The following is a 20,210-nucleotide window of genomic DNA, read 5'->3' on the forward strand; positions in this document are numbered from 1 at the left end:
CCTGTTTGTGATTCTCTCTGTATACTAGTTATTTATAAACGCCAGATCCCAGTCCTGAGGAGTTTTGGGTGATCTGGCCCTGCCTATTTCACAGGCTTTCTCTTTCACCCTTCCTCCGGGCTCCTGGTTTAAAAGCCACCAGCCTGTAACTGCACATTCCTGCGTCACAGATTCAGAAATGCTTTTGCTTGAGGCAAGTATTGGTTTATTAAGATCTTACGACTCCTCCCTGAATGCTGGGCCACCTGCACCTTCCCTAGCCAAAAAGAAAGAAAAGGTAAAATAAAAAACAAAACAAAATTCGAGCAAAACAAAATCAAATTTAATGGTCTTAAATGCAAAAGTAAAAACAAACAAAAAACACAAAAAAGCAAAAGAAAATTAACAGAACAGAACAACCCAAAATGTCAAGGCAGTTATGAAGAGAACTTTGAGGGTTAATCTTTAAAACTACAAATCAAAGGTTTTGGTTAATAGATAACTGGCAAGAAGTAAGTACTTTTCTGCTGAGTGTTCATACAAAAGCAAAATTCCAAAACAAAATCCGACTAAAATAGAAAAAGGTCTAAGCGCTCACGAGAAGGGATGCGAGAAATACAATGCTCAAATGTTTCTGTGTTATTAAAATACAGAGCCATTTTACGCCTCCAAGCTATGTTAAATGCTCTGGAAAACGGGAGAAATTATCGTGAACAACAGTATCCAATGTGTGGGGCGCTGTGCATGCAATGTGTGGACAGAAACTCGGGATGTCAGAGTAGCAACACATCTTCAGGCGTGCCTGGAGCTTAGATCTGACTCTGGAATATACTGGAGTTTCCCTGAAACTCTTTGGTCCATTCCCATTGGTGCCTGGGCTTACGAAACACGTTTGTGTCCTTCTCTGGAGGGCCCGCCCAGCATGCGGCCCGCGGCCCCCGGCCCCAGTGGTGGCCCACGCTGGACGGGCCCGCCGCCATTCCCAGGACCACTCGGCAGAGCCCGGGACTGAGTGAGCAGGAGGTGGCAACGGGACCTGCCTGGAAAAGGAACTTCCTGTCAACCAAAGCATACATCGCTTACAATGTTGAAGCGGTTGAGAAAACGCACACTCAGCATCTGTCTAACATCTTTAGATTAAAAACTAAAACTAAAAGGTGATTTTTTTTGCTACCCAGTCTGTGGAGACATTGAATGAAACGCGTGTTAGACAGTCTTAGAGGTTAAAGCATGCTTCAGGTTCACCACCATCCAGAGGGACTGGTTAGTCAATGCAGTTCTACTTAGATTTCTGTTTAATATATATCTTAAAGGAAATAACTTACGAAACTTAAGATTGGTCTAACATTGTGGGATTTCAAACATTTGAACATGTCGGTTGCATCCCAGAGTATAAAAACCTTCTCACTTCTCATTCAGACAAAGACAAACACTTGTGAAAATTGGCGCAAAATGAGTTGTACACTAACAAGAAAAGTTTCAACTCCTTCACTCTTAATTATCTATTCCGTACAAAAAAAAGCATGAGCGAGTTATTTGTGGGACTTGTTGGTTTTGAAGGAAACCTGTAAGATTTTGTCCCCCAGGCGGTAGCCGTTCAGGCTGGCTATGGCCATCGCGGCTTCTTCATAGTTTGTCATGGTCACAAAGCCAAACCCTTTGCACTTGTTGGTGTTGAAGTCGCGGATCACTTTCACATTGGTGACGGCGCCAAACGGCCCAAACATCTGCCAGAGGATTCCCTCGTCGGCATCCTGCCCCAGGTTGTAGATGAAAATGCACCAGCCGGAGGAGGCGTTTCCTGGCACGTTGACGCCAGAGAGCCCGCTCATGTGATCGACGCCCATGGGGGAGAACCTGGCAGACAGAGAGCAAGCGTCAGGCCACGGTCAGCGCAGGCGGCCTGGGGATGGGGCAAGGCCTGGACGCATGCTGACCATGGCCGCTGGGCCCCATCCCGCTCTGCGCAGCCATGAGGTGCTCACGGTCAAGACACCTGCATGGGTCAAAACCCTGGGAGGAATTAAATACAGTAGTGGAGGGGCGGGACCCTGTTCTGTAGGGAGCTGACTCTGAGGGGCTGGTTGGTGCCCTCCACTCCTCCCACTGTGTATGTCGGGGTTTCTGTTTAGGGCTTCCTGCGGTTCCCCACATTTTAGATGATGGGCGCTTCTCCTGGTCCTCCGTTGCAGGTAGAAATGCTCTGCAGGCCTCTAACAGCCTCAGCTCTCCCTGGAGGAAACTCTCCTCGTACTGTGGGGTACGTGCAGGGGCTGAACTCCTTTTTCCAAATTTTGCACCTTCCCCTTATCATGACCCGCCCCCAAGCGTTGACAGCCCAGTGGTCTCTGGTTAGAGCACGCCTTTGCCAGGGCCACTTGTAGGGCACAAGAATTCCTTCCCAAGCACCAGGCAACTAACCCTCTGTGGCTGGAGCTCAACATCCCACGAGGGTCAGGGGCCAAACCACTGAGGACTGAGAACTCAAGGGACAGGGAAGGGCCCTGGGACACCAGCAACGGCAGGCTCACCAAACTTGACCACACACGTGGGGCTCTTTCCACAGTGATACTTTTATTTACATAAAAAATAAGCCTTTCTGGGCCAGGCATGGTGGCTCAAGCACGGAATCCCAGGACTTTGAGAGGCCAAGGTGGGAGGATCACTTGAGGCCAGGAGTTTGAGACCAGCCTGGGCAACACAGAGAGACCCCATCTCTAGGAAAAAAACAAAAACCTCAGAAAACAGAAACTAAACTAAACTAAAATAAAGCCTTCTGAAAATGTACAGATGCTGTAATAAGGATTAAGGTATATGACAAAACAGTTCCTAAAGCTATGTTTCCCTCTGGAACTTTCTCAAATTAAAAAAGTAAAGGTCTGAGGGTCAGTTTGGGAATATCTGAGTAGCATACATTTGTGAAGCCGGCATCTGTGAAGCCACGTGATGCATGCAGAGAAGTATTACCTGCTCCAAAATAAAACTGGGCTTCAGGCTATGGCCCTATCAGCCAAGTGCAGCCCTGCAGGCCCCAGCCGGGGTAAACGACTGCCTTCAAGCGCCGTTAAACAGATTCACCCTCTCGACAGACACGAGAGGACACCAGCTGCCACGGGGCAGCTCACTAGCCCAACGGTGATTTTCTTTATTTTTGAGAGAGGGTCTCACTATGTTGTCCAGTATGGTCTCAAACTCTTAGGCTCAAGTGATCCTCCTGCCTCCTGAGTAGCTGGACCACAGGTGTGTGCCACCATGCTGGCTAATTTTTACATTTTTTGTAAAACCATTTTCAGGATGGAAAGACTAAGAAGAAAGGGTCTATGTTGTCCAGGCTGGTCTCAAATTCCTGGGCTCAAGTGATCCTCCTGCTTTGGCCTCCCAAAGTGTTGGGATTACAGGCGTGAGTCAATGCGCCCGGCCTTCTTAGGAATTACTCTTGTTGGTAGTTTTTCTCCTGCTGATTTCTCTGGTCTTGACAGTCATAAATCTTCTCCTCTCTTCCTCCAACCCAATTCTTTTCCATCCCTTATCTCTGGGCTTTTCTGGACGTGATAGGGACTGACTGCAAACTCCCTGCAGTCTGGGTCTTTCTTCCTCCTCTTCTCTCAGCCTCCTGAGCGAATCTTTCCCTCCAGACTCTCCCACCCTCCCCACTTCCTTCCATCACTTTGTCTTAGTGGTTGCCCTGCCACTCACTTTTCCTGCTCGACCAGAAATGTCCACTTCTCCGGTTTCCCCTTTCTTTTCTTGTCCTCATTACTGGGACCAGAGTCCCATGTCTCCTCCAACCTTCCCTGTTTTCCTTCCAGGCTAAGGAGCAGTTCACCCAACCCCACCACCCATATAGCCCGCCCCATCAAGAGCAGGGCCGACTGTATGATGGGATTTCTAGAGCTGGATTTTAAAATTCAGCTCCATTCCGTCCAGAGAAGCTTCCCCAGCCTTGTCTTCAAGCCAGAAACCTCAAGGAAGGCAGGCCAGCTTTGGAATTTGAGCCAGGCTGAGAATGCTGGGTAACTCAGCCATGAGAATAACACCTCTCACAGCAGCATGTGTGGCACCGGGCAGCGCCCACCCAGCCGCACTGTTAAAACAACGATGGGGCCGGGCTCACACCTATAATCCCAGTACGTTGGGAGGCTGAGGTAGGAGGATCACTTGAGGCTAGGAGTTTAAGACCAGCCTGGGCAACATCGTGAGACCCCATCTCAACAAAAAATAAAAACATTAAAAATTTTAAAAAAAGGGAAATCTATCCTTGTCATACCTGAGATAAGCCCTCGATGCCACTCCTTGAGGTTTTGACAAAAACAAAACAAAACAGCCCTGACACTGAGACCTCTGCTGTTTCTGAGGCGACAGCACACCAGATCCTGGAGTCCAAGGCCCTGACTCTCATCGCCTCTATCCCACTTCATCCTGGCAGCCAGAACCATTTTCAGGATGGAAAGACTAAGGAATCCGAGAAAACTCCTCCCCTCTAGGACAGGGCTTATAAACAGAATGCATACATACAACATTCACCAATACAAATGACTCCACGAGGCAGGTGTTTGAAAAAGGTTTGCCTTAGGGCTGTTGATCAAATGTCTAAGAATGCTGGAAGATCTACTCTCACCTGAGTATACCTAAGGCAGCATCTTTTCTCCCACAGATATGAGACGTTCATTATTCATTTATTTTTTAGAGAAAGGGTCTCACTCTGTCACCCAGGCTGCAGTGCAGTGGTGCAATCATAGTTCACTGCAGCCTCCACCTCCTGGGTTCAAGCGATCCTCCCACCATGGCCTCCTGAGTAGCTGGGACTAAAGGCCAGCATCACCATGCCCAGTTTTTTCATTACTTTTTATAGGAACAGGGGTCTCACTTTGTTGCCCAGGCTGCTCAAACTCGGGGCTTCAAGTAATCCTCCTAACTCGGCCTCCTGAGAGCTGAGATTACAGATGTGTGCTCCCCCACACTGGGCATGAAACCATCTTTAAAGCTCGCGGCTCCGTTCTGCTGTTACTAGGAACTGCGTGCTGAAGCTCTAAGTGCTCACACTCACAGCAACTGGTGGGGACTGGTGCTGTCTTTTTTTTTTTTTTTTAAATAAAAACAAAAAAAGACAGGTTCTGGCCCTGTGGCCCAGGCTGGAGTGCAGTGGTATGATCACAACTCACTGCAGCCTCAACCTCCTGGGCTCAAGCAATCCTCCCACCTCAGCTTCCTGAGTCGCTGCAACTACAACAGCGCACCGCCATGCCTGGCCAGCTTTGTATTTTTTGTAGAGATGGGGTCTCGCAATATTGCCCAGGTTGGTCTTGAACTCCTGGGCTCAATAGATCTTCCTCTCTCAGCCACCCAAGGTGCTAGGATTACAGGGATGAGTCACTGTGTCCAGCCTGGAGTCACTGTTTTGATTCCCATGAAAGACAACGCCCCATTGGAAGTAAACGGCTTTCCTATAGACACCTTTCTGATGGAGGTGGTGGTGTGGAGCTGCAGAATGATTCTGAAACGCGCTCTCTGACGGGATCGGTCTATCATTCCCGTGGTTTCTATTCTGTGGCTGTGCCGTCGCCTGCCAGCGGGGCTAAGTATGGCTTTCAGGAGCGCGCACCCTCCCGACCCACCTGAATCTCTGCGCCTGGTGGTGAACGGGGCCTCCGAACCGTCGCGCTGGCGAGTGGTACAGCTGCGAGAGGAGTGCCACGTTTTTGTTCTGGTTGGGGTTGGCTGCAAACTTCACTGTGATGGGCTCAGAGGAACCTGGGGGTTTATGACCATTGAAACTGGTAATTGCCTCTTCTGCCTCCGACCGTTTGTCAAACCGGATAAACGCAACCCCTCTGGACAAACCTTTTTAACAAATCAACAAAAACGGAGTTAGGGGGAAAAACGCTAGGACTTTCAAAACTGAAAAGCAAAAGTCAGGTCAGTCTACTGTGGGCCAGGCTAGAAGTCTGGTTAAGGAAATAAACAAAAATTAAACCTAAAAGTGAAAACAAATGGATGGAGTAAAGAAAACCAATGACTAACAGAAGATTAAAGCTTCAGACTTTCTTCCCGGCTGAAGCCATGACTCCACAGTGTCGGCGCCCAAAGATATTTTGGTGACAGACATCCCCAATAGACATCCAGGCCTCTTATTTGGAAGAAAGCAACATTAGGAAACAGCACATCCACTGTCACTATTTAGCTGCCAGGTGTCCGCCACAGAGTGGGTGCGTGGGTGTGGTGTGTGGTTGGTGGGTAACAGGGTTGGAGTGGGGACTGCGTCTGAGAGATCCTCCCTGGGCTCAGGGGCCACTCTCCTGGCTGCTGTCTCTGGGCCCGCTGTGACAGCAGGCCTCGTGGCCGAGCCTGCTGCAAAGGTGCCCAGCTCAGCCTGCATGCCTTCTCCTTCATGCCAGGAGGGAGTGGGGTCCTGTGGCCACCCCCTGCCAGCTCCATGCTGCTGCTGTCACCTCATTCCTGTCTTGGGATACTCCACTCTAAGGTCCTACACCCTCCCGTGGGCCCCAAATTGCCGTCAGAATCAAATGAGGCCAGAACACTGCCCAGGCTCATACAGCAGAGCTGAACCTATCCACAGGCTCGCCAGGCAGGCCTGGGGTCCCTGTATGGGAAGGGCCAGGGCCCCAGCAGCCAAGCCCAGAGGGCACCTTCTCTTGCCACCTCAACTGAGCCACCCAAGGGCCAGTCCCGGGTTCCCGGCTAAACCCAATCCCTGGACGGAGCAGTGTGAGACCTGAGGCCCGTCCTGCTGTGGGGGACATTGGTCAGCTGGGCATGGGTGTGAGATGCTGAGCAAGGCGGGTGGAAGGAGAGCATGGCTGTCCTCCACCCCTGCCCGTCCATACACTAGGCCCGGGAGGGAAACATGAGTAGCCCGTCCCTTGAGGAACCTGGGAAGCGGGCTGGAAACTGGATGAGGGGGATGGGGGTGAGGGCACACTGAACAGCACACTAGCTCCTTCTCCGGGGGCAAGGACATGATGGAGTCAGGGGAAGGCCCAGGGGTGGGAGAGGTGACAGCTGAGAGGCCAGTCTGAGAGTGACATCACTAGGCGGGAGTCGCAGGTGTGTCCCAGTGGGAGAGGCTGTCACAGACAGCCCAACCCAAACACCCTGGTTCTCAAGACTTTTAGTCAAGCCAGGCCAAGGCTCGTGCCTGTGGTCTCAGCTACTCCAGAGGCTGAGGCAAGAGAATCGCCTGAGGCCAGGAGTTCAAGACCAGCCTGGACAACACAGTAAGATCTCACCTCTTAAGGAAAAAGAAAGACTTCCAGTCAAAGGGTGTCTTAAGTCAGGTTTCTTCTCCAGGCAAAGGCCTGTGGCACATGGTAACAAACAACGACCAAAGCCAGGCAGCCCGGGGCCTTGGGTGACCTGTCCAGCGGGCACCCAACTGTCCCCATGTCCTGTCTCCACGCCTCACATGGCACCTTACTCCACCACTTCCCAGAGGGTCCCGCCAGCTGCCCCCACAATCGCGACACTGCAGGCCCCCCGTGAGCACACAGACAGCAGCTTTAGTAAGGTCAGACCTAACGCTACGCACATGTGCCAGGAATATTCTGGGGCTCAAGCTCATTTCTGAGCTGCTGCTCAGAAGGAACACCTGAAAACACAACCCTGACAGATGCTGTTTTCTTTGAGTCTCTCACGACACGAATGACAGCTTAGTCAGTCTTGGAAACCTAAATGAAAATCTAACTTTAGGCAAATACGACTGAGAGCTGACGCTGGCCGGCTCGTAGGGAAGCTGGCTCCAAGCAGATGGCTTCATTCTGTTTCTAAAGACCCTGCGGCCCAGCGGAGAGAAGGCATGTGTGCAAGTGTGGGTTCCTCGTCTGGGGTTGTAGAGTGGCTTTCAAATGCAAACTGCCTGAGTGAAAGGAAGAAAACTCTAGTAAGGGGGGCAGGAGGGATGCTGTTTAACAGAGGGGGATATCAATTCACTCAATTATTTAATGGATGTATACTTTCTGAAGATGGCTCTGCATTTTTTGTTTTTTTCTTCCCCTAGTGTTTTTTATTTTTAATTTTTTTTTTGAGATGGAGTCTCGCTCTGTCGCCCAGGCTGGAGTACAATGGCACGATCTCAGCTCACTGCAACCTCCACCTCCCCGGTTCAAGTGATTCTCCTGCTTCAGCCTCCCGAGTAGGTGGGACTCCAGGCGCCTGCCACCATGCCCGGCTAATTTTTATTTTATTTTACTTTATTTATTTATTTAGAGACGGAGTTTCGCTCTTTTTGCCCAGGCTGGAGTGCAATGGTGCAATCTTGGCTTACTGCAACCTCCGCCTCCCAGGTTCAAACGATACTCCTGCCTCAGCCTCCCCAGTAGCTGGGATTACAGGTACCTGCCACCATGCCTGGCTAATTTTTTGTATTTTTAGTAGAGACGGGGTTTCACCATGTTGGCCAGGATGGTCTCGACCTCTCGACCTCGTGATCCGCCCACCTTGGCCTCCCAAAGTGCTGGGATTACAGGCATAAGCCACCGTGCCCGGCCTATTTTTAGTACAGATGGGGTTTGCCATGTTGGCCAGGCAGGTCTCGAACTGCTGACCTCAGGTGATCCACCCACCTTGGCCTCCCAAAATGCTGGGATTACAGGCGTGAGCCACGGCCCCCGGCCCCCTTGTGTTTTTTAGAATTTAACAGTAGAGTCCAAGAAACGGCATAATCTCCAGATGAATACACTATAAAGTTCACAATTAAGGTGGATATAGAAGCGAAGGAATAAAAAAAATTAAGCTCTGTCAGCTCAGGGTGGGATTTTTTTCTCTTTTTTTAAAAAAAGAGTTGGGGGTCTCGCTATGTTGGCCAGGCTGTTCTGAACTCCTGGGCTCAAGCAATCCTCCCACCTTGGCCTCCCAAAGTATTAGGATTACAGGTGTGAGCCACTGCGCCCGGCCATCCTCAGATACACTAAAAAGCCCGTCACAGGAAGGCAAACTCCACACAGGCTGGCCTGCCACACACACTCTGTCTCCAGCAGAGGGAGCCACAGCCCTAGGATGGGAGCCTCACCTTCCCACCAATTCTGCATCCTGGGGTGGGAAGCAGAGCCAGGAGACCCTCCTGGCTCCCTTCTCTCTGCCTCCCTCACTGCTCTGCAAAGATGACAAAGGTTCCTTAGGCCACCTTGAGGTTCACAGCCGACCCTGGGGGTGCAATACTGAGGTGCCCCCAACACCCTGGGAGACACTATCTTGCAGAGGGAAAGGAAGCAATGCCCCCAGCAGCTGTGTGCAGAGGTGAGTTCCCCCTGCCTGTGGCCCGTGTGTGCCTGAGAGACTAGGGAAGGCCCCAAGAGAGTTGGGTGGCTGGAGGCATGTTCTCAGGCATTGGGGGCTCCAAGTGGAGCACAGGCTTCCCTCATCAGGGCCATACTGGACACAGACAGGCCGAGGCAGAGCAGTGCATGTGGGGTCTAGAGGAGGAGGGGAGTGGACTGTGGGCCAGTGAGGTTGGTTCCCCCGGCCCTGGGCCCTGCACAGCCAGCTCAGATGCCCCAGTGCAGAATGGGGGGCAATAAACCCACACACTAGCCCACTGACAGGATCATTCACTCAGCTGGCACTTGAAGGTAAGTGAGGGGACTTCAGGGACCACAGGAGACTCTTCTGGTGCAGACCAGGGGCGTTTACACCGAGTAACTGGCATCCCCCGACCCTCTCCCCAGAGCAAAGGCAGAATGGCGGCGGCTGTGCGAGTGAGCCCTGTCCTTCGGCACTGCCTGGTGCCAGGGCGGGAGTCTGTGCTAGGCACAGGAAGCTCCCAGGGCCCCCATGAAGTGCAAAGGGGCCCTTCCCCTCCTCGGGCCCCAGCGGGAACGAAGGCCGGCAGCGGCAGGGCCAATGCATGCCAGGTGGGGTTCCTACAGCCGGAAAGGAGGAGGGAGAGAGACTGATAAGGCCGCCCACCCCAAAGCACGCAGCTCAGGGGACCCAGGACAATGTGCGTGCCCCTCTAGCCTGCAGGCCAGGAAGGCCCCACCTGTGTGCACATGAAAGGCGAGGCTCTGGGCTGCTGGGGGAGTGCTGCTGTTCTCTCAAAAAGAGGTCACCTCAGAGCATGACTTTCTGTGGCCCAACTACTCGGTGTTATTTCAACATCACAGCCAAGGTGCGGCACACACAGTCTGTGTGGGAAGAATATGAAAACCACCCATACAACGCATGGGCCTCACTGGGCTCAGGGAGTGGACTCTTCCCTGCTGGTTAGTTAGCAGACTCCTGCTCCTGCCCCAGAGCTGAGCGATCCTAAATCCCCTCAGGGTGGCCCGAGCTCCCTGTCCCCCAGGCGGGGCCACGTGCAGGGCTTGGCAAAGGATGTGGTGGGGCACTAGTTCCTAGCCTAGTGCGGCAGGCAGGCCAGGCAGTGGGGCCGGAGCACAGCCGTGGGCGTGCACATGTCCCCTGCTCATCTCTGCCTGACGGCGTCACACAAAGCCCAGAGCCCACATCCAGTGCCAAGACGGACTGGGAGGGCCAGCAAAGTGGCCAGGATTGCCTGCCCATTAGAAGAATTCACTGCCATGTGCTCTGTGCACTTTAGATGTGCTCCCCAGAGAGGGGCATCTGAATTCTGGGGATTTGGGCCATCAGACTACTGCACCCCAAATGCCTGCAATGAAAGCCACAGTGGACAAATGTGCAGCAGCCTTTTTTTTTCTTTTTTTTAAGCAACAGGGTCTTGCTCTGTTGCCCAGGCTGAAGTGTAGTGGCGCGATCACGGCTCACCACAGCTGTGAACTCCTGGGCTCAAGCAATCCTCCCACCTCAGTCTCCTGAGCAGCTGTGATGACAGGCCCGCGCCACCGCACCTGGCTGCAGTATCCTTTTTTTTTTTTTTTTTTTTTTGAGATGAAATCCCGCTCTGCTGCCCAGGCTGGAGTTCAGTGGCGCAATCTCGGCTTGCTGCAATCTCCGCCTCCTGGGGTTCAGGCGATTCTCCTGCCTCAGCCTCCCGAGTAGCTGGGATTACAGGCGCCTGCCACCACACCTGGCTAATTTTTGTATTTTTAGTAGAGATGGGGCTTCACCATGTTGGCCAGGCTGGTTTCAAACTCCTGACCTCAGGTGATCCGTCCACCTCGGCCTCCCAAAGTGCTGGGATTACAGGCGTGAGCCACCACACCCGGCCTGCAGTGTCCTTTTCACCCCATTCATGGGCAAGGCCAGGACATTTGGGTGCCTGAGGGGAGGTGCTAGAATCTCTTGGTGTTTTCACTGTACATGAAATGCTGGCCTAATCCCCAGCTTTTTTTTTTTTTTTTTTTTTTTTTTAAGACGGAGTCTCGCTCTGTCGCCCAGGCTGGAGTGCAGTGGCAAGACCTCGGCTCACTGCAACCTCCACTTCCCGGGTTCATGCCATTCTCCTGTCTCAGCCTCCCGAGTAGCTGGGACTACAGGCGCCTGCCACCATGCCCAGCTAATTTTTTGTATTTTTAGTAGAGACAGGGTTTCACCATGTTGGTCAGGCTGGTCTCGATCTCCTGACCTCGTGATCCACCCGCCTTGGCCTCCCAAAGTGCTGGGATTACAGGCGTGAGCCACCGCGCCCAGACATCCCCAGCTTCTTTTAATGCCATCTTACCTCCTCAGCCTCCTCAAACCAAAGCCAACGTCTTCTCATTTTGGTGCTGTCCTCGTTTGCAGAATAACTAATGACATTTAAAATCAAACGGTGATCTGCCTTCCCTAGAACACCCAGCCCCCACCTAGAGAACACCCTCCCCACGCGTCTGGGGCCCCTCCGGTACCTGTAGTCTGATCCACGAGGACCCGCGAGTTGATGATCCGCCCAAACCGAGAGAACATGTCTTCTACGTCCTTCTGGGTCATGGTCCGCGGGAGCCCGCTGATGTACAAGTTGGCGTCTTTGATCACCTCTGAGCTCGGGCGAGCATATGACACCTTGGGAACACAACCACTTTCCGAGATTAGTACAGGCACGTGGCCAAAGCATTGAGGAGGGTGTTGAATGTTGGGTTAGGAAAAGCCAACACTGTGTGTTAGAAATCATGCAGGGAACGATTATCATCACTGACGCTCACCGCCTGCAGCCACGTGGTGGCAAGCTCACTGAGGGATGGGCCGTGAGCCGGGATGCCTGGCAGTGCTTCCTCACTGGGTGCTCACCATCCTCAAGGAGGCAGGCGTGACTCCTATGTCACAAAGCCCAGCAACTGAGGGCCCGCAGCTTGTGTGTGGCTACCTCTCTGATGTGCTGGACAGTGAGCCGGTGCCAGAGAGGTCCTGGTGCCTGAAAGCAGCCCGTGCTGCAGCGGGCAAGCAAGCTGGGAGCCACTGGGAACACACGAGACTCCCCTGCCAAAGAGCAAGCTCGCCACAGAAGCCCTGACAGGGGCCGTGAGTTCTGGGAGGACCCCGAGTTTGTACTCAAATCCACTCAAGTGTCAATATTAAATGACTCAATGCCTTTTGGATTTATATTTTGCAAAATCAAAGAAAACTGAAGAGAACCTTCTGGGTGCTTTGACAAAATGGTACATTCATCATTCGTGTGGAGAGGGTGGTGAGGGGAGCCCGGAGGCCAATGCAAGACAAGGTCTTCGGTGCTTTCTCAGATTGGCGCTGACGGCCGTGCAGACCCCATGGGCCCAGAAGGAAGAAAAGGACCACAGTGGAACCCCTCTGCCTGTGAAGGGGCAGCCTGGCAGGACTCACAGCCTCGTCAGGAGGCTGGGATATGGAGGAGGGAGCAGGAGATGTGTTCCCGAGAAGGGTGGGGACTTGAACCTGTGCGAAAGGAAGTTCATTCCCTTTGAGTGAGGGGCACAGAACTGATGAGCCAAGGTAACTGAGACCAGAATGCAGGGAGAAGCCGCCGCTCAGGAGTCACTGGGCAGAATCTGCGTGCCGAGAACACACACACAGCATCCTCTGAGAAGCTCCTATCATGTTCCAGAGAAGGAACAACAGACATTGCCCCTGCTCATAGGGCAGTGGGCGGCCCAGCAGGGGAACAGGACAGGCCCACGAGGAGAGGAGTATGGGGCTGGAGGCCAGCTCCGCCTGGTAGCGGTGGGAATCGAGGGAGCATGTCACTACGGAGCCCATGAGGTCTCTGGGGAAGCCGTGCTGCTCCCAGGCCCGGGGCACCTCCATCAGCCTGTGGACAGGAGCTCTGGGGACACTTGCTCACCCCATGATGTGGGTCAGGGGCTGCCAGTGCTGTCCCCAGAGAAAAAGAGGCTGCCTTGGCCCCCAGCCTCCCCTAGTGTCCGGGCTTGCCCTGGCTCCCTGCAGACCTGTCTGGACTGGGGCAGTATTTGGGGGCCTGCCAAACCGTGACCCTGGCGCCAGTGGAGCGGAGCTGAGGCTGGCACTGACTGGACCTACTGCCATCCCTGGATGAAGCCCCAGAGGAGAAGTGCCCTAGAGCCAAATGCTGGGGAAAGCTCTGATGCCTCCCAAGGACAGGTGTCTCCAAGGACCATGGGAACTCTGCTTTCCTCTTCTCTCTGGACACTGTCATGTTCAGTCAGGCTAGAATCAGAACAGCTGGCGCACAGCAGGCGTGCACTGACCTGGGGCTCCCCGGCCCCTCGGCCAGAACCCTCTTTCCTAAGCTCCCAACATCGCTTGCTCTTTGGCCTCAATCAGGTCTTTTTCTGGCTGCCCATTCTCAAGAATTCATCCAGTGAGGGGTTCAATCGTGTTCCCCCCACCCCACAATCCAAATTCATATGCCAAAGTCCTAACCCCTTGGGACCTCAAAACGTGACCTGATTTGGATACAGTCATTGCGGATGTAATCAGTTAAGACGAGGTCACACTGGTATAGGGTGATCTCTAATCAAATGTGACTGATGTCCTTATAAAAGAGGGAAATTTAGGCCAGGTGTGGTGGCGCAGGCCAGTAATCCCACTGTTTTGGAGGCTGAGGTGGGAGGATCGCTTGAACCCAAGAGTTCAGCCTGTGTAACATGGCAAGACCCCATCTCTACAAAAAAAATTAGCTGGTCGTGGTGGGGCATACCTCTATTCCCAGCTACTCGGGAGGCTGAGGTAGGAGGATCACCTGAGCTCAGGAGTTTGAGGCTGCAGTGAGCCGTGATCACACCACTGCAGTCCAGCCTGGGTGACTGAGTGAGGTCCTGTCTTAAAAAAAAAAAAAAAAGTATTTTTTTTTTGGCTGGGCGCAGTGGCTCATGTCTATAATCCCAGCACTTTGGGAGGCCGAGGCGGGTGGATCACGAGGTCAGGAGATCGAGACCATCCTGGCTAACATGGTGAAACCCCATCTCTACTAAAAATACAAAAAATTAGCCAGGCATGGTGGCGGGCGCCTGTAGTCCCAGCTACTCGGGAGGCTGAGGCAGGAGAATGGCGTGAACCCAGGAGGCGGAGCTTGCAGTGAGCCGAGATCACGCCACTGCACTCCAGCCTGAGTGACAGAGCAAGACTCCATCTCAAAAAAAAAAGTATTTTTTTTGAAAACATAAATTCACTTTAGAAAGGCGGGAAATGTGGATACAGGCACTCTCACAGGGAGAAGGCTGTGTGAAGATGGAGGCAGACACTGGGGTGATGCTTCTCTAAACCAAGCAGTGCCAGAGACCACCAGCCTCCACCAGAAGCTGTGAGAGAGGCCTGTGACAGATCCCTTCCCAGTGCCTTCAAGAGAAACCAACCCTGCTGACACCTTGGTCTCGGGCTTCCAGCCTCCAGAACTGTGAGTTGATACCCTTCTTCTGTTGAAGCAACCTGGCCTGTGGGGCTTTGTCATGGCAGCTGAGCAAACTCCTGACCACTCAGCTTGCCACACATCCCTCCACTGGCATCAACGCCCAGTTCCTCCTGTCCCTATTTAGTTCTTGACTGCGTTGATCATGACCTGACACGCTACATTTTTTTTTTTTTTTTAGTTTTTTTTGTAGAGACAGGGTCTTGCTATGTTGCTCAGGTTAGACTTGAACTCCTGGGCTCAAGTGATCCTCCTGCCCCAGCCTCCCAAATGCCCTGGATTACAGGCATGCACCACCCTGCCTGGCATCTATTTTACTTATTTAACTTTTAACTTTGCAAACAGACTCTGTGAGGGCCAGACTTGTGTGTCTCCTGCCATATCCAAAGCACTCAGAGCAGCCTCAGGTGAACGGCAGGCATCTGGGGACCGCTGCTGCGTGAGTGGAGTGCGCAGTAGCCGCTGCTGTGAAGAACGCCTGCCTATCTGCATTGCAGTCCCCGGCACCGGCTTCTGTGGGTGACAGGAGTTTTGCTGTTCTGGTTCCTGAGGCTTGGATCTCACAATGTGCTGGGGAAGCCTCCAGGTGACAATGTTAAGTGCCTGTAGCCACATACAGCACCCGGTTTCACACCCTGGCTTTGCCCCTCCATCCCTCCGTGACCTTGGCAGAGCTGTTTCACTACTCGAAACATCAGCTTCTTCAACCCGAATCTGGGGACCATTTTTTATGGGGCTGTGGAGAGGGCACGTGAGATACAGGATGGAAGGTCTGGCCCCGTCAGCCTTTGATAAGCACTGGCTGTGTGTGGCACACAGGGACCCAGCAGTGATGCAGAGCTGCACACAGAGACTGTGCAGCATCCCAGCAGGGACACTGAGCTGCATTTGGGACATGCTCAGCCTGTCGCCTCCATGCAGGACCACTCCCACTGTGGCTGCCACTATGGGAAGAAGATAGATAGGGATGAGGAGACAGGACTCCTCCTTCTCCACTCTGCCACCAAGGGAATGACATCAGGACCAAAGAAGACAGAGCGGACGGGGTGAAGGCAAGGCACGTCTGCGCTCTCTGCGCAGGGCTGGGGCCTCAGAGCCCCTGCCTGCAGGGGAGGAGCAGGGCAGAGGCTTGGGGCCAGCCTGCAGTTCCCATGATGTGCCTGGCCACTGGGTCTCCTCTAGGATGCGGCCCTTGCCTTGTGCCCCTGCAGGTCCTGCTGCTCAGAATACCCTCATCTCCACCCTGGCCTGGCTAACTCCCTCTCCTCCTCCAGATCTCAACTCTGGCTTTCTTGAGGGAGCCTCCTCTGGCACTGGCCACTATTATAGGCTCCTAAGCCCACCCTGGGACCACCTTACAGAGAACAGTGGGCACCACTGGGCTCCCCGAGGATGGGCCATGGCCCATGGACCATGGGCCAGTGACCCCCAGCACCTGGCAGAGGGCTTGGCCCTAGGCCGTATTGTCATAAAGGATTTGTCTGGTCTCTGTCCCAGATTCCTAGGGGGAAGCTTGTAAAACTCCTGGAATTTCTGTCTTTGTTACCATAAGGCCTTGGATCCCACTTGAGTTTCTGCTAAGTGATGGCTCAGGATGGGCTCCAGCACCAGAAAGACCAAGCATGTGACTAGAGGGCTGGGGCTGTGAGCTGGGCGATACCGGCCTGACCTCCAGGGTGGGGGAGGGGAAAGGGGTGCTGGGGATGGAGTTCGATCACATGGCCAAAGAGTCAATCGGTCATGCATTCGTAATGAGCCCAGTAAACACGGCAGACACCAAAGCTCCACGGAGCCTCCTGGCAGGTGCACAGGTCACATGCAGGGAGGACTAGGCACCTGATCCCACCAGGTGCAGACATGTGAGCTCTGTGCTTGGGACCCTCCCTGTGTGGCTCTTCATTTGGCAGGCCCTGAGTTGCAACCTTTATAAACAAACTGTCATCAGAAGTGTGAGTTCCAGGAGTCATTCTAGTGAGTCATGCACCCTGAAAGGGTGGCGGGAACCTCTGAATTTGTAGCCAGTTGGTCAAAAGTGCAGGGGCCTGGGGTCCCCCAAAGGGTGACTGGCATCTGAGGTGAGGGCGGTCTTGTTGGGGACCGTGGCCTTAAATGTGCTGGGGCTGTGCTAACTCTGGGTGACTGGTGTCAGAATAGAACTGCAGGACACCAGGTGGCATCAGACCAACATGCAATAAAATCCAGGATCAGTTGAACGCACAACTCCATCCAGGCCCTTATCACACTGCACAGATCAGTCACCTTTAAACTGGGGATGGCAGGGGATCCAAAGTCCCTCAGTATCAAGGTATCTGGCCCAGCACCAGACACTGGCCAGGGGCTCAGTAAAGGTTTGCGGAATGAACACACTTGGAGCACAGAGGACCCCAGGGCTGCGCCGGGGGAACTGCTAGAGGAGCCAGGCCCAGGGAGCCTCGGGGAGACCTGGGGAGAAATTACTTAGGGCTGTCACGTCCCCATGAGGCTGGCCTGTTTCTGCAGAACTAGGACAGTGGTGTGAAGCCACTGAGAAGCAGACTCTGCCGGCAGAGGGCAGGGCCGCCGAAGGTGAGGCAGGCTTCTGCATGCATGGCCGGGATGACAGGGAGGGACACCTGCCCAGGCCTGGGCCCCTGGGGTCCCGTGAGGCTCTGGCTCCAAACTCAGGCAGCCACTCCAGCCTTTCCCACCAACATCAATCCTAGAGAGGCAAGACAGTCCTGTTTACACACTGGGCACCCGGCTCCTGCATCTGAGTAAACGGAACAGCTGTGCAGGAATAATCAAGCGTTCTGCTCCACACCTCAGCCTGGCTGCCTCAGCAACAAGAACCTTCAAACATTTTCTAAATAGGGGAGAGAATTCCTAGATGGGGAGTCCAGGGCCAAGGATAAGCCACCTGGGGCTGGAGGCGAGGAAGGGCTGCCCCTGCTCAGGTGGAATCCCATGGCGCTTGGCTGCCCTCACCAGCCCCCACCGGGGAAGGTGCCTCTGAGGACCTGCACTGGACACGAGGAGGCAGGAGTGGCGCGCCTGCCCTCAGGGAGCCCACTGCACACCACGTCCATGCGGCATGGGGCAGGTGTGGGAGAGCTGCTGCTGAGCCAGGGTTTGGCCACTGAGTAACCAAGATCATGGGGCAGTCTGAAGGCAGGGACAGAGGCCAGCTGTTGGCTGAAGGTGCTGTCACTGTCAGGTCACAGAACCCCTCTTGGTGGGCAGGCAAAAATCCAGGCTCCCAGGCCCACCCTGCAGTGACTCAGGAGGCCCCCCGTGACCGTGGAATCTATATGTTACAGCTCCCCAGGAGGCCCTAATAATTGGCAGGTCCAAGAGGGACCCTTCAAGGTGCCTGATGTGACTCAGGGAGCACCTTTCTCTGGGGCAGGGGAATCTAGCAGATCTAAAGGCTCACACAGGACCACCTCATTCCAAATGGCCTTGGAGCAAGAGAGGGGATTCTGGCCGGGAAGCCCTTACGTCTGTGGGTATCTTGTGAAGGCGGGCACTGAGGGCGGGTGGGTGCAGTGGCTGCTGCAGGAAGCCCAGTTGCAGGGGCCTGCCTGGGGCACGGGAGGCTCAGGGAAGGCTCAGCAGTACCCAGGACTGACAGGAGACCAGGGAGCAAAGGTCGGAAAGACACGAGGCTTGATCCAGGTGGCAGGAGCTGCCCACGAACCCAGGAGCCAGAAGGCAGACACGTGGGGACGGGGGTAAGTGGGGCTCGGGGTTGACAGCCCCAGTGCACGAGAGCGCGGGTCAGATGATGAGGACAGAGGAAATCCATCTGTGTGACCTGGAGGACCTGCAACTCATCCCAGGAAGCCACTATGGCCCTGCTGGAGGTGCCGCCCCTGGGCTGCTGCACAGTTGGCTTCCTCAAGTCACCTGCCGCCGTGAAGCCTCCACACACGGCAACTGCCTGTCACACATGGCTATCCTCTGTCTTGTTTACTGTCTGCACCCCCGACCCATGGGGGCACTGAATTTGTCTGTTTTGGTCACTGTGGGGCACACAGTAGGTGCTGAGTGAGGTGTTGGGTGAGGGAAGGGTTACAACTGGCCCCAAGGAGCGCGCGGAGGGAGCGCTGGGCAGGCTGGGGGTGGATGGAGCTGTCCAGGGATGGGAACACAGAGAGCCAGGCAGGAGAGACGACAGGGGAGGCCTGGGAGCTGACACAACCTGGGGGCACCCTGGGCGGGGAGTGGGCCCTGAGACACTCATGTAAGGCCTGGGTCAGATACACCTGACCAGGGTATCTGATGGGAGCCCCCGAGGAGCGGCTGTGCTCATAGTCCCTTGGAGAGTGACTGTGAGGCTGGGCGGGGCTCAGCACAGACCTGTGCCCAGGGCAGGAATGGATGCGGTGGTGATCAGATCCCTTTACCTTAATGGTTTTTGACTGGAGCCTCAAGCCGTTCAGCGTGTTGATCGCTCTCTCTGCATCCTTCGCGGTCACGTAGTTCACAAAGCCATAGCCCAAGCTGTGTCCTGTGCGAGAGAACATGAAGACATTGGTAAGCCAACCGTCTGCGAGTGAGGGACAGGGAGGTCGGGAAGCACTATATCTGCCTGGCCTTTGGGAAATGGGATTACAGGTGCTAGCAAACTTTATTTTCTTTGGCAAACACGTACATTTTCTGCAATGAACACAGGTTCCTTTTTTTTTTTTTTTTTTAAAGAGATAGGATCTTGCTCTGTCACCCAGGGTGGAGTCCAGCGCTGTGATCACAGCTCACCGCCACCTCAAATTCTTGGGCTCAAGACAGCCTCCCACCTCAGCCTCCAGAGTATCTGGGACTACAGGCCCGCTCCAGCAGGCCCAAGCTAATTGTTAAAATTATTTTTAGAGATGGGGTCTCACTATGTCACCCAGGCTGGTCTAAAACTTCTGGGCTCAAGCAATCCTCCCACCTCGGCCCCACCTCGACCTCCCAAAGTGTTGGGATTACAGATGTGAGCCACTGCACCTGGCCAAGAGGTTTTACTTTTGTAATTAAAATAACCCCAAAAGTTATTTACAAAGGAGTATTTTTAAAAAATACTGTGCTACGGACAGCATCTTTCTGAAAGACCAGTCCCGTGGGTGCCGGCTGCTCTGTGGGGCCTGGGTGGTGAGGATGAGGAAGGCCACGGCAGTGGACAGGCTGGTGGGACCCCAGTTTGTGTCACTGCTGTTTCTCTGCCACTTCCTTGTCCAGAGCAGGAAGGCCTGCTGGCACCACCCACCACCAGTTCCATTTACCTTTCCAAGCCTGAGACCAGCCCGACCCTGCTGTGGGGCAGAAGAGTCCAAGGAGAGGCCAGGGGCTGAGAATCCCCAGCCCTGCCAGACAGTGGGGGAGAACCAGGTTCACAGGCAGATGTTCCTGCACCCCCTTTGTGAAACACTCAGCACAGGTACAAGTGAACACCCACTCACTGGATACCATGGGAGGGACTCGGGAGGGCAAGGGCAGGACCAGAGGGGACAGCCTCTGGGGTCAGGGTTCAGAAGGAGCTTCACAGGACATTTGGCCA

The 20,210-nt window shown here is 54.0% G+C and overlaps 1 protein-coding gene across 3 annotated transcripts in view; it reads right to left on the reverse strand.

The window, feature by feature from the left end:
- Positions 1-300: 300 nt before the first annotated feature.
- ELAVL1 (ELAV like RNA binding protein 1) overlaps positions 301-20,210 on the reverse strand; it is a 43,413-nt gene continuing 23,503 nt past the window's right edge. For 2 of the 3 annotated variants that reach the window (XM_009434517.5, XM_016934172.4), the window contains 4 exons: positions 19,078-19,181; positions 11,742-11,895; positions 5,595-5,820; positions 301-1,836 (listed from right to left, as the gene is read on the reverse strand). In XM_009434517.5, coding sequence (XP_009432792.1) covers positions 1,512-1,836; positions 5,595-5,820; positions 11,742-11,895; positions 19,078-19,181 — 809 coding nt within the window. In that variant the 3' untranslated portion in view covers positions 301-1,511. The remainder of the gene's footprint in view (positions 1,837-5,594; positions 5,821-11,741; positions 11,896-19,077; positions 19,182-20,210) is intronic. The other variant, NM_001280194.1, reaches the window with a different exon arrangement.

The sequence above is a fragment of the Pan troglodytes genome, chromosome 20, assembly GCF_028858775.2.
Source record: "Pan troglodytes isolate AG18354 chromosome 20, NHGRI_mPanTro3-v2.0_pri, whole genome shotgun sequence".
Lineage (NCBI taxonomy): Eukaryota > Metazoa > Chordata > Mammalia > Primates > Hominidae > Pan > Pan troglodytes.